Genomic DNA, 16,422 nt, shown 5'->3' on the forward strand with positions numbered 1-16,422 from the left:
CAGACAGTTTTGAAATTCTATAGCACATCTGCTGCTGGTCTTCTGATTTTTATTTTTGTTTTTGTATTCCAAGAATGACTCTTATATTTTTTAACAACCAAAGACATTTTTTCTATTTATGTGTGTGTATGTTTGTATGAAGATGCTGATAGAAAAATGGGGAATTATTTGTTAAGACTGGTTGTCAATGTTTTTTGTTTTTGGTAATTGAAGAAGTTTTCACATACATCAGCACTTTTTTCCAATAAGTTATAGAATAGAAGCAATCGTGTGAAATTTTGAAAATTTGTCTTAGCTATTGGAAATTGTAACTTCTCAAAACAAAATTCAAAATTAGGCAAAATAAGATTAAAATGACTCACAAACATATCGAGCTATAAAGTGCATTTTGTAATTGAGATCTAGAAACCATGATTTACAACAGAGTTATAAAATTTTTTTCTCAATGGGATTCTTTTTCGCTTTGTGAATTTACCCATATCGCTTATTTACTCAAAGAGTGGCATAATTAAAAAAATACATTTTTAGAGTTTTTATTTTATTTCTGCGGCTTCCACTTCACATTGTGTGAAAATTACATCTTGATATCTGAATAACTCAATGAGTTACAGCTAATTGAAGAGAAATTTGGCAACAAATCAACAAACATGCTTATTGGTTGTACGAATCGCTTACGAACTTCAAGCCCAGCTTTACCTTGCATAGCTATCTATTTGGTTCCGTGTAAATTATAGAGTATTTCCGTGTAATAAACTGTTTATACCCTCAGTATTTATGCTAACGGAGGCATATACACGTTCATACGGACAAAATGTCTCATCGACATAATGGTTTGAGACCCCAAGTACGTTTGGACGAAATCCGTTTCAGCCAATTTGGAGTCGATATAGCAATATCTGGCTGGCTGGAGCGCACGATTACTATCGAACGGATTAGCCTATTCGACCCAAATTTGGCCTTTGTTATATTTTGCGCAACCTTAGTTTAAGTTCTAAGATGGGCCATATCGGTCCACCCATTCGGGTACCACCCCTACAAATGATCAAAACTTGTTACTAAAAATACCACTAAAGAAACCGATTTGATCCACACATTGCACATCGTAATATTTCTACTAGCCATAGATACGGTTAGAGTATGAACTATATCGGTCCACTCCTTCAGGTACCTCCCACACAAAATTTCGGAAAAGTACAGGATAGGACCTCTTCTCACATCGTTTGGATTTTTCTTGCGACAGGTTGCGCTCAATGCCAATATTACGATGGTACAAGTTTTTTGAGTGGCAAGTCCATACTTCTTGAGAAAATTACGCGATAGCTGTAAAAAAAACCCTACGGACCTGCATGTGTAGTGGCTGGTGCGCACGACGACTCTCGGGCCGAATACTTCGTTGGTCCACACTTTGCATATCGTAATTATTCTTCGAAAATTAGATAAAATTTGAAGGTGGTGCTTATAGGTCCTCTTCTTCCCGTACCTCCCCACAAAAGTTCGAAAATATTCCCTCAAAAAGTGCGCGCGATATCTCATAAAAGGAGCAACCGATTTGGTTCAAACTTTGGATATCAAAATATTTTCTCCAAACTTAGTTTATGTTCAAAAGTGGGCCCTATCGATCCACTCCTTGGGGTACCACCCTCAAAAATATTAAACATTTTTGTTTAAGTATGGTTAAGGGTCGAAAGCTGTAAAAAACCCCTAAGTCCAGCATGTGTATTGGGTGTTTCGCACGACAACTCTGCAACCGAATACTGCGTTGGTCCACACTTTGCATATCGTAATATTTCTTTGAATATTAAATGAAATTCGAAGGTGGTGCTTATAGGGTCACTCCTTCCGTTATCGGTCCACTCCTTGGAATATTAAGCTGGGTACACATTTTCAGTTTTGAATGACAGCTTTGTTGTTGCTTGCTAGTGTGGCCGTTCATTTTTGTCATTCATCATGCAACCGCAAAATGTTTTGTGGTTGCTGGACGGTTTGACAGTTATCGACAATTGCGAAATATCGACATTCAAAACTGACAATGTGTACCCAGCTCTAAACATTTTTGTTTAAGTGCGGTTAAGAATCTGTTCGGGAATCCTTTGGACATGTTTACCGAAGGTAGGGGTGGCCCTGTTTACAGCGATACTATGTTTTTAGTGCAGCAAGTCAATTTTTCATGATACTCTGTTTCATGATCACTGAAATGACTGGCGCGGGATATCTACCGAGAGGAATGACTCCCACAATAATACGTACCTCCTAAAAGGACTTTTTCAGTCCATTCCTTTATGTACCTCCCCCGTAAAATTTTTGGACCTTAATCTAAATCCATATTTTATATTTTTGTCAGAATGTTCATACGCCCAAAATTCTGAAAACCTCTCTAAATACATAAAAAAGTGTTTCAATTCTCAAAGGCTTAGGCTACATCTCTGTCGGCAAAGCCGACATATACTTTTTACTTGTTTTTAGAATTTTTTCGATATCATAAAGGACAAATGTTTGTGATAAAAGTTTGTAGATTTTTGAAGGTTCTGGAACAGTCATAATATTTATAACAGAGCCCCATATAACAGTACATGAAGCATTTGGAAGGTTTAAGCTATATTTTATAGCACGTTTCCCTTATTTTGTTAATTTTTATAAATTCTATAGATTGTAATCTAATAGATTTTCAGTTGTTGACTGTATTTCTTGTCGTCTCCTTATTGTCCTCCACTTTTATCGATATTTTTATGAGAATTACCACAGTTTGCCTTCATATCAACATTGTTCCATCTTTACCTTAAAAATCCTCCTTCTTAACTGCAACTCAATTATAGAAATTTCATTTTACATTTTTGCACAAAAAAAAACATTCTTCCAATCATGGATAAGTTGCTTCTTACCATCAGCAGTCTTTAGATATGATGGCCCATAAAAATGCCATTCAAATGGCACAACTTTGTATTGTGGACAAGGACTTGTTTATTGGAATGTCTGTTAACTGGTTTGACTTGTTCGATTTCTTTTTTCCTGACACCTATGTATGCCGGTTGAATACCGGTAAAAGTTGGTAAAAGTTCAAGCAAATCATATGACAATTGAAAACCCTCTCCCATGATGGAGAAGTTGATACAAAGATTTTACACTGTGTAATTCACAGCGAGCGTAGACAATTCTTTTGAATTCCTTCTCCAATAAAGAGCTTAACCAGAGCACGTTGTTGCTGCAATTAACAATGACATCATCATCACCATTTGCCGGTAGGTGGTACTCAAATACCAAAACAAAAACAATTTGCCTTGAGAGAGCGAGAGGCAGTCAGAGAGAAAATATTTCAAAGTTAAGAGACAGGATTAAAGAGAAACAATTTTTCATTTTTGCAGTTGTATTTGTATCTCAACCACCAAAATCCATCTATCAAACTCAGCTGTTTTGTTGTTTTTGTGTGTTTTTAGTTTATATTGGCCAAAAGGAAAGGACTAGACAAGTCAAGTCATGCAACGGCTGGATGGCTGGATGGATGGTAGTAACTTTAAGATACTTGTTTCCACCAAATGTATAGCATGACGACCAAACTGATACGAAACTGACTCCTCGTGTGCAGCCAAGTATGGCCAGCCACATGGATAACAGCAAAAACCCCACGAAAATCGTTTTGTGTCGTTTGTCACAGCCAGACAAACTGCGTGCTTGAGTGATGTTGTTGTTGTTGCTGTTACTGTTGTTAAGCGAAACACATATGGAAGTCCATATATTACAGACAATTGCGTGTATGAGTGTTGTTGGCTTATTTTTATTTAATAGGGATGTCGATAAAGCAAATTTTTGAGGGGAAATGTTGTAAATTATAAATACCTACTCTCTGTAAGATTCATTTAGACCTGCCATGCTAAATAATTAAGGGAAAATTGTTTAATGTGTGTAAATTACAAAGTATGTATATGTAATATAACGTATAGAACTAATAACAACGAAATTGCGTATACGCCAGCAAAGTCGTATGACTAGAAATGCCAAAACACGCATTGGATTTAAGGGTCATACAAGTCAGATTTGATGGAAAATCAATTTTATGAGTATTAAAAAGATATATTTTAATAATTTTAATAATAAAACTAATCATATTGATCCACGTTGTAATATAGGATCCTATAAGGGTACCTCCCGATTTAAGGTATTTTGATGCTTACAGTCGAATTTTCCGAATTGGTTATAAATTCTGCAACAAACTGTTGATATACAATATATTTCCACATTTTGATATTGACTCCATATAAAAGATCGCCCGACTTATATGTTTTATCGATATTTAATACCGAATTTGCTGTAAATTATTATTTTATGCTTTTGGGTGAAAGAAAACAGCAAACAAGTAAGAACGACATTAAGTTCGACCAAGTCGAAATGTTTATACCCTCCAACACGAATTGTATTGAAGTAAATAGGGACAATTAGTTTCTGTTCGTTTATGAAAGTACTAAACTCTTCCTATTATTCCTTTCAGGTCCAAAATATCTTAACTGATAATACTCCACTTAAAAGAACTCATATGGGGCGCCATCGGGGACCACGTCCCTATGGAAAATTGTATACCCCCAACGAAGGCGAAATACTTACTTTCAGCCGTTTCGATGGGATATTGACTGGGCAGCCTTCAAAATACCGAAAATGGTATCGTACTATGGGGGCTAAATGAAGACGTGGAGCAATACCGAAAAATTCCCAGAGGAAAGTTGTATACCTCCACGAAGACTAAATTCAAAATTTCAGCCGTTTCGGTGGGATATCAAGAACACAAGCTTAAAAATATCGAAAATCGGGAGCCATTTAATATTTAACAACTTTTTGCAAAGGGTCCGATTTCACTCAGAAATCCCTATATATACCTTTAAAAGTATACTTCGATGTGTAACAAATGGAGTGACCAATATAATTATATCCTCCATAGGGGTAATTTCGAAATAATGGTTTTAGATCCTATGTATGTTTGGACGATATTATTATACCCTCATCCTTTAGGCTAAAGAGGGTATTTACACTTTGATACGGCCAAAAATGTGCCTCATCGAAATAATGGTTTTAGACCCCAAGTATGTTTGTACGATATCCGTTTCAGACAATTTTGAGTCGATCTAGCAATGTCCGTTCGTCTGTCTGTATGTCTGTCTGTCTGGCTGGCTGGTGCGCACGATAACTCTCGAACGGGTCAATCGATTCGGTTCAAATTTTGGGTATCGAAATATTTTGTCCAGATTTGATTTAAGTTCGAAGATGGGCCATATCGGTCCACTCCTTCAGGTACCTCCCCCACAAAAGTTCAAAAGTGTTCGGAAAAATTGTCCGCACGATAACTCTTGAAGGGAGTAACCGAATTAGTCCATACTTTGCACATCGTGACATTTCTACCAGACATAGATGAGGTCCCAATATGAACCATATTGGTTCACTCTTTCGGGTACCTCCCACACAAAATTTTGCTTAAGTGCAGTTTAAGACCTGCTCTCGAATCGCTTTGATTTTTGTTGCAGCCACTTGTATTCACTACCCCCATTACGATGATTAAATTTTTTTCAGGAGCAAGTCCATATATCCTCAGAAATCAGCACGAAAACTGCAAACAACCCATATAATACCATGTGTCGTAGTTGGAGTGCACGATAACTCTCGAACGGATCAACATATTTGGTTAAAATTTTGGGTCTTTCAATATTTTGTCAAAACTTAGTTTAAATTCGAAGATAGACCATATCGGTCCACTCCTTCCGGTACCTCCCCCACAAAGGTTCAAAATTTTTCGCCAAGATTGTGGGCATGATAACTCTAGGAGGGAATAACCGAATTGAGCCAAGCTTTGCTATTGGTAATATTACTTTCAGGCATAGATCGAGTTCTAATATGGACTATATCGGTCCACTCATTTGAGTACCTGCCACACAAAATTTGGAAAAAGTATAGTTTAACAACTCCTCTCTGATCTTATTAATTTGTGACGCAGCAGGTTGCACTTGCGGCCCCTGTTACGACGTTGTAATTTTTTTTTCGTGGGAAAGTCCATACTTCCTGAGATAATGACCCAAAAAGGTCCAGAAAATTCTTCCGGCACCACCTAAACTGGCTAATGTGTAAAATAACCCTTTAAGAGAGAAATCGATTTAGCTTAAACTTTGTAAATTGAAAAGTAAAATTTTAATATATTTAAATTCAGAAAATTAAGTACAACATATTTAATTATATAGTCTGTAAGGAAAATATCCATAGACTAATAAAGAAAAAAATATTTCCTACAGATTTGTATTAGGTCCGAATATGTACTACATCGGATCACTCCTATGGGTACACCCTACCCAAAGTTTGGAAAAAATGCACTCGTCTTCGATCATTCTGAATTTTGTTGCAACATGTAGTTTTTTGCGGCCCTTTCCATCCTGGAAAATTTTCCCAACAGCTAAAAAACCTACAGAAGTATTGTGTTAACTTTTTTCTTCGGGTACGTGGCTGAGGGTATATCTCTGTCGGCTCAGCTGACTGATACTTTCTTACTTGTTTTCAGACAATTTGGTATCGATGTAGCCCTTTCCGTCCGTCTGGCTGGCTGGTGCGCACAATAATTCTCGAACGGACCAACCGATTCGATCCAAATTTTGCACTAGTAATATTTGGTCCAAACTTAGTTTACATTCGAAGATGGGCCATATTGGTCGACTCCTTCGGGTACCTCACCCACAAACGTTCAAAATTTTTCTGTAAAATGGTGTGAACGATAACTCGGAAAGGGAGCAATCGAATTGGTGCAAACATTGCACATCGTATTATAACGGTCCCGCCCGTTCTGAAGATTGCTTACTAAAAATTGCTGGTACATGTCATTAATTTGTATAGGCCCACATTAAGGTACCTACAGATTCCACGTATTTTGGAGTAAACTTGTGATACAAAGTCATACAGCATACAATGGCATAATTGTCGAAAATAGGCCCATGGTTCATTTTGGGGATATACATATAATCACTTTCTGAGTCGATTTATGCATGTCCGTCCGTCCGTCTGTCCATGTACTTTTGTTCGCAACGTACAGGTCGCAATTTTTGTCCGATTCAACTGAAAAATGGGAAAATATATTTTTAGCCATAGAAAGAACGCTATTGCTTTTGGTGAAAATCGGTTCAGATTTGGATATAGCTCCCATATATATTTTCGCCCGATTTCAGGTATTTGCTGTACCAAACGTGCTATATACGTCCGATTTTGATGAAATTTTGAACGTGTGCCTGACTTGGTCTAGAAATAAGTGTACCAAATTATATCGAAATTCGTTCAGATTTGTATATAGGTCCCATATATATTTTCGCCCGATTTCACGTATTTGCTGTACCAAACGTGCTATATACGTCCGATTTTGATGAAATTTTGAACGTGTGACTGACTTCGGTCTTAAAATAAATGTGCCGAATTACATCGAAATCGGTTCAGATTTGGATATAGCTCCCATATATTTTTTCGGCCGATTTCACGTATTTTCTGTACCAAGCACGCTATATATATCCGATTTCAATGAAATTTGGAGTGTGTGACTGAATTCGGTCTAGAAATAAATGTGCCAAATTATATCGAAAGCGGTTCAGATTTGGATATAGCTCCCATATATTTTTTCGTCCGATTTCAGGTATTTCCTGCACCAAACACCCTATATATGTCCAATTTTGATAAAATTTGGAATATGTGACGGAATTTAGTCTAGTAATAAGGGTACCATATAATCTATATAATATCACTTGAAATTGGTAGGGTATCATATAGTCGGCCCCGCCCGACAATGATCCTTTCCTTACTGGTTTTTGTTTTGGTCAGAGGCTGAGGGTATTTCTCCGTCAGCACAGCTGACAGATACTTTCTTACTTGTTAGGTTACATACAAATGCACAAGAGAATGCACACAGGAATTCTCATCCAAAATGTTTGCTGAAGAACTTTAATCGAGCAAAGTCCTTCAAAGGTTCATCAATGATTTTGTAATATCTACAATGACTTTTAACATTTTTTCCAAATTTTTCTTACGTGTTGCCCATAAACTCCTAAAAGTATAAATAACCTCCAACATAATAAGTTTTGACCTTATCTTATACAAATCTGTATTTTTTAGATTTCTTCTTACGATTCCAATATTACAGGAAAATGACATTGTAAATCACAACAATACACACAGCTAATGGAACACACATTTGAGTTGCATAATTCATTGCACACAGAGATAATTTTCGGCTTATTGGCGCGACAGAAGTGTGGGTTTGCCTTTTAAGGAGTTTGTAGTGTTCTGCATCTTTTGCAGGCCAAACTGAAGTAAGACTTGCAAACTCAAACATAGACTTGTCAAACATGTTATGTGGTGCGTTTGCCACTTTGCAGTAAAAAGAAAAATGCAAAACACCAAATGCTACTCATAACGTCATGCAATAACTGCATTAAATAATTGAAAATTCCTTGAGCCACATTTTACTGCAAATTATTAAAAATACCAATCATTTAATTTGCTAATTGCGTTGATTGATTTAAATTGTTTTAAATAAAAACTATAAATAACTATTCTCTATCTAAAATCACTTCAATTACAAGGAGAGTTCCATTTGATAAAATTAACAATAATTATTTTGTTCCACTCACCTGAACATTGCCAATGGCATGAGTCAATTTTTGAATATTGAAATGAACACCAGCCAAATTTTGCACCGGTTCATCGGCGAATTTCGAGCGTTCAATTGTGGCCTTAACCCGCTCAACCGACTGTTGATATTCACGCCACAACTCATTCTCCTTCTCCAGTTCACCCTGTTGGGTCTTGGCCTGAGCCAAGGTGTTGGTCAATTTAGTTTGGAATTGTGATAGTTCTGCAGAAAGTTCTGTTTGTTCAAAGTTGTTAAGCGATGGCCAGATCTTGTCGGCAGCATCTTGAATCTGCTTATGTACCAAATTGCGTATGGGCTGTTCATTGCCAAAGAACACTTTGTGTTCTTCCAAGTCTCGTGTCAGATTTTCATAGTCAATGCCATGTTTGCCAACTTGTAGGCGATCTTCGGCCTCATGTAGCCAATCCTTGAATTGGGATACGAGTTTCATGTATTCCAGGCGTGAGTTACGGTTGTTGATCAAGTACTTCTCACGTTCTTCCAATTCTTGAGGCAATGATGATACCAAGGAACGTCCTTCGGATAACATTTCCACCAAAGAGCTTGGCATACCAACTTCGGTCTTGACGCCACTGTTAATTTTATTGAATTTATCAAGGTATTCTTGAACCTCAGAGCTGAGATCCTTGTGTTTCTGCAATTCACGTTCAACAGAGTCGGGATCGCGATCGAGCAAAGGTCTAGATTTGACTGTGCCTTCATTGTTGTGCAACCAGTCAAGAATTTCCGAGAGTTCGGCAGCCATTTTCTTGTGGTGTTCCAATTGGATTTGATGTTTCTGTCTTTGTTGTTCGACAGCCTTGCGTAGATTACCCAATTGATTCTTCAATGATTGCAATTGTTCGGTAATGGAGTTCTTGTCGGCAGCAGTACCTTCAGAGGCAATCTTTTGGCCCTTATCAGTGGCTGAGGCCAATACACCCTCACATTCTTGGATCTTGACAATAACATCATCGTATTTATTGATCTTCTCCTCCAAGCTATCGGGAGCATTTTCAATGTCAATGATGACATCGGTATATTTCATGATGAAGGCAATGATTTCATTGATCAAAGCAATAAATTGTTCACGCAACAACAACAATTGTCTCAAATGGGCCAATTGATCTTCAATCAATTTGATCATATCATCCTGTTGGGCCAAAATACTTTGTAACTCAGGCAAATCATCGACCTTCATGTCACCCATTTTCTGTTTGCTGTCCTTCAACTCCTTGAGAATACCTTCGTAGGCACCCAACAATTCTTGGACATCTTCAATCTTTGAGCCAACTGGTTTGTTAAGTTCACGCAAACGTTGTTGCACAGTGTTCAAGAAGTCCATGCATTCGGTAAGTTTAGATTTGGCGTCCTTATATTTCTTGATGTGATCACCCAAAGTGTTGACACGGTCGGCCAAACATTGTTTAACCTTTCCATAGCGATCTTTCATGTTCTTCATGTCTTCGTTGAGCTTAAGTTTGTCGGGATTGCTAAGTGTGGGCACAATGCTCTTGCCCTGTTCATTGATGTCATTCATAAGACCTCCCATGCCATCGGCGTTATCCATGAGTTTCTTGTAGTGGGCCAATTGTTCTTCCAACACAGGAAGACTGGAAGTTCTGAGTTCGCCTTCAGTGGCAGTTTCCATTTCATTAAGCCAATCGCCCATTTTCTTCATGGAGTCTTCGAAAGCCTTGCGTCCTTGCAATAAGTCACCCAAGGCCTTGCCTCTCTTGGCAGTTTCATTCCGCAGGGTCTTGTAGTCGGCATCAATTTCATCCAGAATCTTTTGTAGGGCAGCCTTGTCGGCATCCGAACAATCCTTCATAATATTTCCCGCTTGGCGTTGTACATCGCTCAACACACTGTCACTGAATTGTTTGGCATCGTCGTCGTATTTCTTGTTCTCTTGGAGTTTCACTTCGATTTCTGACGAGGTCAAAGGATGGTAGACAGGTAATTTTCTTACTTCGGATATCTTGGATTTCAACCAAGCACGAGCCTTTTCTAAATCACTCTCCAAAGCCTTGCGTGCCTTACCAGCATCCAAAGCCTTTTCCATTTCGGATTTCAACACACCGGACAAATTCTTTTGTTCGCTATTCAAGTTACGCAAAGCCGATTCCAATTGGGAATATTCAACAGGTTCCAGTTCCGGTTGCATGTTGGCAATTCTCTTTTCCAAGGCATCAGCCAAAGATTGTTTGCCTTCGGCATCTTTCATTAGGGCCTTAAGGGCTTGTTGTCTGGCTTCGGCAGCCTTAGGTTCATAGCCCAAGGTGGTGGGTGCCTGTAGTTCTTGAATTTTATCCTTGACCCAGTTTTGCAATTGATCAATTTCACCCTTGACACCACCAACACTCTTATTGGTAACATCCAACAATTGAGCCTTGCGATCCAAACGCTTGCCAAGATCAGCATAACGGCGATCCAAGGACTTCATTTGTTCCTCCACCTGCTGACCATCCAAGTTGCTAATCACTTCCGCCACTTGGGCAGCCTTGTTCTTAAGTTCTTGTAGTTTTTGAGGACCTTGTTGTTGGTATTCATTTTTGATTTCTGAAATGGCAGCCATTTTTTGGGCACAATTCAAACCGGAACCCTTGTCCAAGACATCCATACGCTTAATCAAACCATCTATCCAATTTTGCATATCCTGTACACCCTGACGATAGTCATCGATAACATTTTGGCCAGCTTGTTTCTTGGCAATGGCATCCATTAGAGCTGATTCCAATTTGTCAATGTTGTCATCAAGATCTGTATCATCTTCGGCGACTAAAGAAAGGGGAGATAGGGAACGAAATTAGGAAATAGAAAGAAAATAAAAATACAGCTATGCTTGGACTTAAATTTTATGGTAGCACTCTAATGGAAAGGCATGTATTGCGACTGCTATAACGCTCAAAAATATATTGGACCTTTTGACCGCGATCTGGACGGTCGAAACACACAAGATTCATTTTTGGTCCTATGTCCGTTGGGCGCTATTCGAGGTCGCCTTGTTGTTTTTAAGACTTATTGCTACAACTTACGTGATCCAGTCATTTCCAACATCAATTGGGAACGTTTATCTCCAATGGAATTCAACAAATCATTCATGGCAACCAGTTCTTGTTTGGCAGCTTCGGGACGCAATTTGCATGGTCGTGTTAACCAATCGGTTACTGAGCTCTGTTGCTTCTTAATCCAGTCACCCAATTCGGCGCGTTGTTTCTGCTGTTGCTCTAGTTCACTAACGGATGCAATCAATCCACCCAAGTGAGATTGGACCTATAAAGGAAGAGCATTTTAAACAAATATTAGAACAATACATTTTCAAATTGTTTGAAGAAAACAAAAAAGCCAATTTTTAAAGCATTTTAGAAGGAAGTTTAGCCAACACCAAATAAATACCATACCAATTTTTCCCATTTTTATTATTTTAGTTTCGTTTTATATTTTTTCCTTGGACATCACACAACGGTATTAGAAGAGTTTAGCTTACCTTAGTGTTAAGAGCATATAAATTATGGACAATATACATTTGGGAACGTATTATGGTTTTATATCTTTGTATACGTTCGTGAGAAACGGCATCCAGTAAAGTATCACTAACTTCTGAAATCTCAACGTCTAGCAGATCATCTTCGTTGTCTTGCGTTGAGTTTAGAGTTTGTTTACTGGGTATCTGTATTTTGGATGATGTTTGGCATTTTTGGTGTTGGGTTGTTGTTGTTGTTGGTTGTGGTGTTGGTTATTAGATTATAATAGGAGGAAGCATTGTTGTTGTTGGGTTGTTGTTTTATTGGCGTTTTTAAAGGTGTTAGAGAGGCACAACAAAATAAAATTAAGGATTTTGCGGGGGTAGTTGTTTTGCATAAAACACAAACAAATGGATTTAAAGTGCATTAAATAGTGCAGCAAATAAAAGAAAAAAATAAAAACAAAATAAATGTATAATTATTAGTATTAAAAAACAAACAGAAATATTTATAAATAAACAGAGTTTGCAATTCAATTGAAATTTGATTCCAAAAATTAACGGTATTTGGTGGGGGACCTTATCTGAAACACATTCGGAAATACAATAATTACAATACAATTTCAAGCCCCACCTTATTCATCTCTTCACAGCAATTGGACTAGATTTTAGTTGCAGCATAGACAAAGAAATGCCCAAGCTTTACACCGAAAATTTTAGGGTAAATTGCATGATTTTGAATAAGTAATTATCTGAGGATCTAGTTTCCAACTAGAACTAGCCACAAATAATATTTCATCAAAACAAACAGTTTATAAAAATTAATATTTGTGAGTCGAATATTTATTAGGATACCCAACAAGCTAAATTCGAATGCACTTTGTGAAAACATTTCTTTGTCTACTAGAACTAGCCACAAATAATATTTCATCAAAACAAACAGTTTATAAAAATTAATATTTGTGAGTCGAATATTTATTAGGATACCCAACAAGCTAAATTCGAATGCACTTTGTGAAAAACATTTCTTTGTCTATTTCCTTAATTTGATGTTTTTATTTAAATATTCCGCATATATATGCTTAAAATTTGCCATAAAAATGCAATACCGGTTCATGATTTCTGGACTTAGACCTCGATATATGAAAGTATTGATAGTTTTTTCGCGCAAGTTTTCTATCTTTTGAGAACACAAAATTCCAATTAATAACCAATTCGCAAAAGGGTGCCCAAAATCTTCAAAAAGTCTTAAATGGGGGCTAAACCTATATGGTTGTTATAACAAAACCTGGACCTATACTCTCTGATTTTTTGCAAGGGATGTTTTGTACCTGTTTTGTTTCAAAATAAAATCTGTTCTATTAGGGCCATATGAAGACGTGGGCCTATACCGACAAATTTCTTGGGAAAAGTTGTATGCCCCCAACGAAGACACAATGCAAAGTTTCAACCATTTCGGTGGGATATTGGAGTCAAAACTTTAAAAACACCGAAAATTGGAAAGGCACCGTTTTATGGAGCTATATGAAGACGTGGACCTATACCGACAAATTTCAGATGAATACTTTTAATCCCATTCACAAAGACTAAATACCAATTTTAAGCCACTTCGGTGTGAAAATGAGGCTAAGATCTTCTAAATTCCGAAAGTCGGGAGGTACAATTGTAGGAGGGATATATGAAGACGTGAACCTATACCGACAAATTTCAGGTGTACAGTTCTATACCCCTAAATAAACCAAATAACCTCCAATTATTTCGGTTCGATAATGAGGCTAAAATCTTCAAAATATCAAAAATCGGGAGGCAACTATCTATGGACGCTTTATCAAAACGAGGACCGATATATGCCATTTTCAATAGCAAACATTCTAGGAGTAATAAAAACTTCTATACCAAATTTTAAAGCTCTGCCATAAAAATTGCGAAGTAAAAGTTCGCACGAATTTGTATTCGAATCGTCTTAGTGGAACATGCCATTTTTCTCGGACCAGTGTCTATGATCAATCAGTCATTCTTTCATTAATCAATCAATTATTTTACTATAACTTGACTCGAAGTCGTTTAAAGAAATGAAAATCTTCATCCCCTTACACCACTACGTGGATATTTTCAAAATGAATCAATTTGCAAGTCGCTCTGCATAATCATTTCCCAGAAACTACAAAATACAATGTAACTTCAAACTAAACTATTCCCTTGATTTGTGTAATAATGTACATATATTTGAAGTGGTGGGTAACCTCGTCATTCCAGACCCACTATATCCATTTCTTACTTGTTATCCTCCCACAAATACCCCTAATCACACTCCCAACTCAATTAATTTGCAATCTCTTAAGGCTATATAAAATAAAATGTTTCAAAATTAATATTTCAAACTACAAATAACAACAAAAAGAACTACACATAAATATCAAGAGAATCTAAGTTCCCTTCTCTCCAACTTTCTCTTTTGTGGTTATTAGAACACATACCTGATCCAGCAGATCTTCCAATTTAGCGCGCACAATTAATTCACGCTCTGGAATAACTTGCATAGCTGTTTCCAAAGGTGAACTGGGGCGACTGATCGAGGCGGTGGCAGCTTCACATGCCTGCACAGCACTGGCCAAACGTGACTTTTCATGATTCAATTTATTCTGCATATTCTGGGCACATTTCAATTGATTTTGAGCCATTTCCAAGGTGGTAGCTGGAGCATCCAATTCGGTCTGGATGATGGGTTCATATTCTTCCAAATTACGCATAATGCTATCTAAGGTATCTTCATATTCTTGGAATTTAGCCAAAGACTCTTGCAAGCGATTGCGTATTTGCACCGAAGTTTGGAGCAAAGAATTGTAGCTGTCTTGGATATTCTTCAGCTGTGATTCGACAGTATCACGTATGGCTGGGGTTGTGGGTTCATAGCGTTTAATTTGATTTTGACCCTTGGCATTTAGATCATCAATATTGGCTTGATATTTTTGGATTTCATCCAACAATGCCTCATGTTGTTTGATTTGTTCTTGGGTCTGTTGACGATTCGAGATGAAGAGCGAATTGTGGGCCATGAGTTGGAAGGAGATTTGCAACAACCATTTCTCAACATCTTGCAAAGCTTGATGATAGGAGGTGTAGTCATTGATTTCAGCCTCCAGTTCCTTGATGTGGTTGTTGCAATCGTTTTTAACCTTATCCCAACGACCTTGCAAGCGATGGACATCATCCAAATCGACACCCAATTCCTTGGCTTCGGACATGAGATTCTCCAATTCGGAGCCCTTTAGCTTAATGTCGTTTTGCATGGCCTTATAGCGTTCCAATTGTGTTTTCATTTCACCAAGTTCACCCTTGGTGTCCGGCATAGTCTTGAGGGTCTTCTCCATATCACTCAACCATTTGTCGAGTTTCTCTTTGTTGGCGGAGAAATCGGACCAGCGATTTTGAGCTTGTTTCAGATCAATAAGCTTCTGTTTAACAGCCAAGCCCAAGGTGTCCCAGTCTTCACGAACCTTAGTCATAAGGTCACGTAATTTCTCCTGTTTATCTTCAGGCAAGACATTTGAGGCTTTGGTGTAGGCATCTTGAACCATGCCCAAAAGATGTTGACCCTCGGGCAGACGTGATGACAAAGACTGTGGGAAATAAAAAATGCAATTTAAATATATGACCTCACGATCTTCTTCTTAGCTACTACTTACATTAACTGTTTCCATTTGTTGGGTAATTTGTTGGATATCACCCTCGCCATTACAGCCATCCAAAATGTGTTGGGCCTTTTCAATCCAGGCATCCATTTCGTTTTTGTAGTTCAAGAATTCGGTGTGATCCGACAGGTTCTTTTCAATCTTGGCTACCAAACCTAAATCAGTAAAATAAATCGCCATCCATTAACCAAAAACTCCATGCTTTTACTCCAACAAGCACTCTTACCTTGAGCGGAAGTCAACAATTTGGTATAGTTGGCTTGGGTATCAACAGTTTGATCTCTAACCCGGGAACAGGCACTGTGTTCCATCAACAATTCACAAGAATCATTCAACTCTTCAACATTGTCCTTTTCGGCCACAACTTCTTCCAAGAGTTTCTAGAGAGGTAAAAAGTACACAACAACGAAAAAGATTAGTTCCACTTATATAACCAGGTGAATTTGTTAATGGTTAGCTATACATTTTTTAGATAGAAGGAAGAAAGCTATTAGTTCAGTGAGGAGGTTAATCGATTTATAAGAGTGGATATTTTTGCAGGTTTAGCTTTTCTTATTAAAGAGGGGTGCTGAAATCTTAAAATCTAAAGGTTAGGTTAGAAAACAAATTCAAATGATTTCGCGAAGTGC

The 16,422-nt window shown here is 37.6% G+C and overlaps 1 protein-coding gene across 23 annotated transcripts in view; it reads right to left on the reverse strand.

Moving 5' to 3' along the window:
- Window positions 1–16,422, reverse strand: part of Msp300 (Muscle-specific protein 300 kDa) — a 278,320-nt gene that overhangs the window by 124,987 nt on the left and 136,911 nt on the right. For 13 of the 23 annotated variants that reach the window (XR_012409763.1, XR_012409762.1, XM_073964842.1 and 10 more), the window contains 6 exons: window positions 16,020–16,173; window positions 15,788–15,948; window positions 14,579–15,721; window positions 12,126–12,308; window positions 11,674–11,911; window positions 8,634–11,416 (listed from right to left, as the gene is read on the reverse strand). Coding sequence is in view for 21 of the 23 variants with exons in the window: in XM_073964842.1 (XP_073820943.1) it covers window positions 8,634–11,416; window positions 11,674–11,911; window positions 12,126–12,308; window positions 14,579–15,721; window positions 15,788–15,948; window positions 16,020–16,173 (4,662 nt within the window). In the remaining 2 variants the exon portion in view is untranslated. The remainder of the gene's footprint in view (window positions 1–8,633; window positions 11,417–11,673; window positions 11,912–12,125; window positions 12,309–14,578; window positions 15,722–15,787; window positions 15,949–16,019; window positions 16,174–16,422) is intronic. The other 10 variants (XM_073964864.1, XM_073964861.1, XM_073964853.1 and 7 more) reach the window with 1 other exon arrangement.

This window comes from Musca autumnalis, unplaced genomic scaffold (genome assembly GCF_047663935.1).
Source record: "Musca autumnalis isolate F117 unplaced genomic scaffold, ASM4766393v1 scaffold_2, whole genome shotgun sequence".
Classification (NCBI taxonomy): Eukaryota; Metazoa; Arthropoda; class Insecta; order Diptera; family Muscidae; genus Musca; species Musca autumnalis.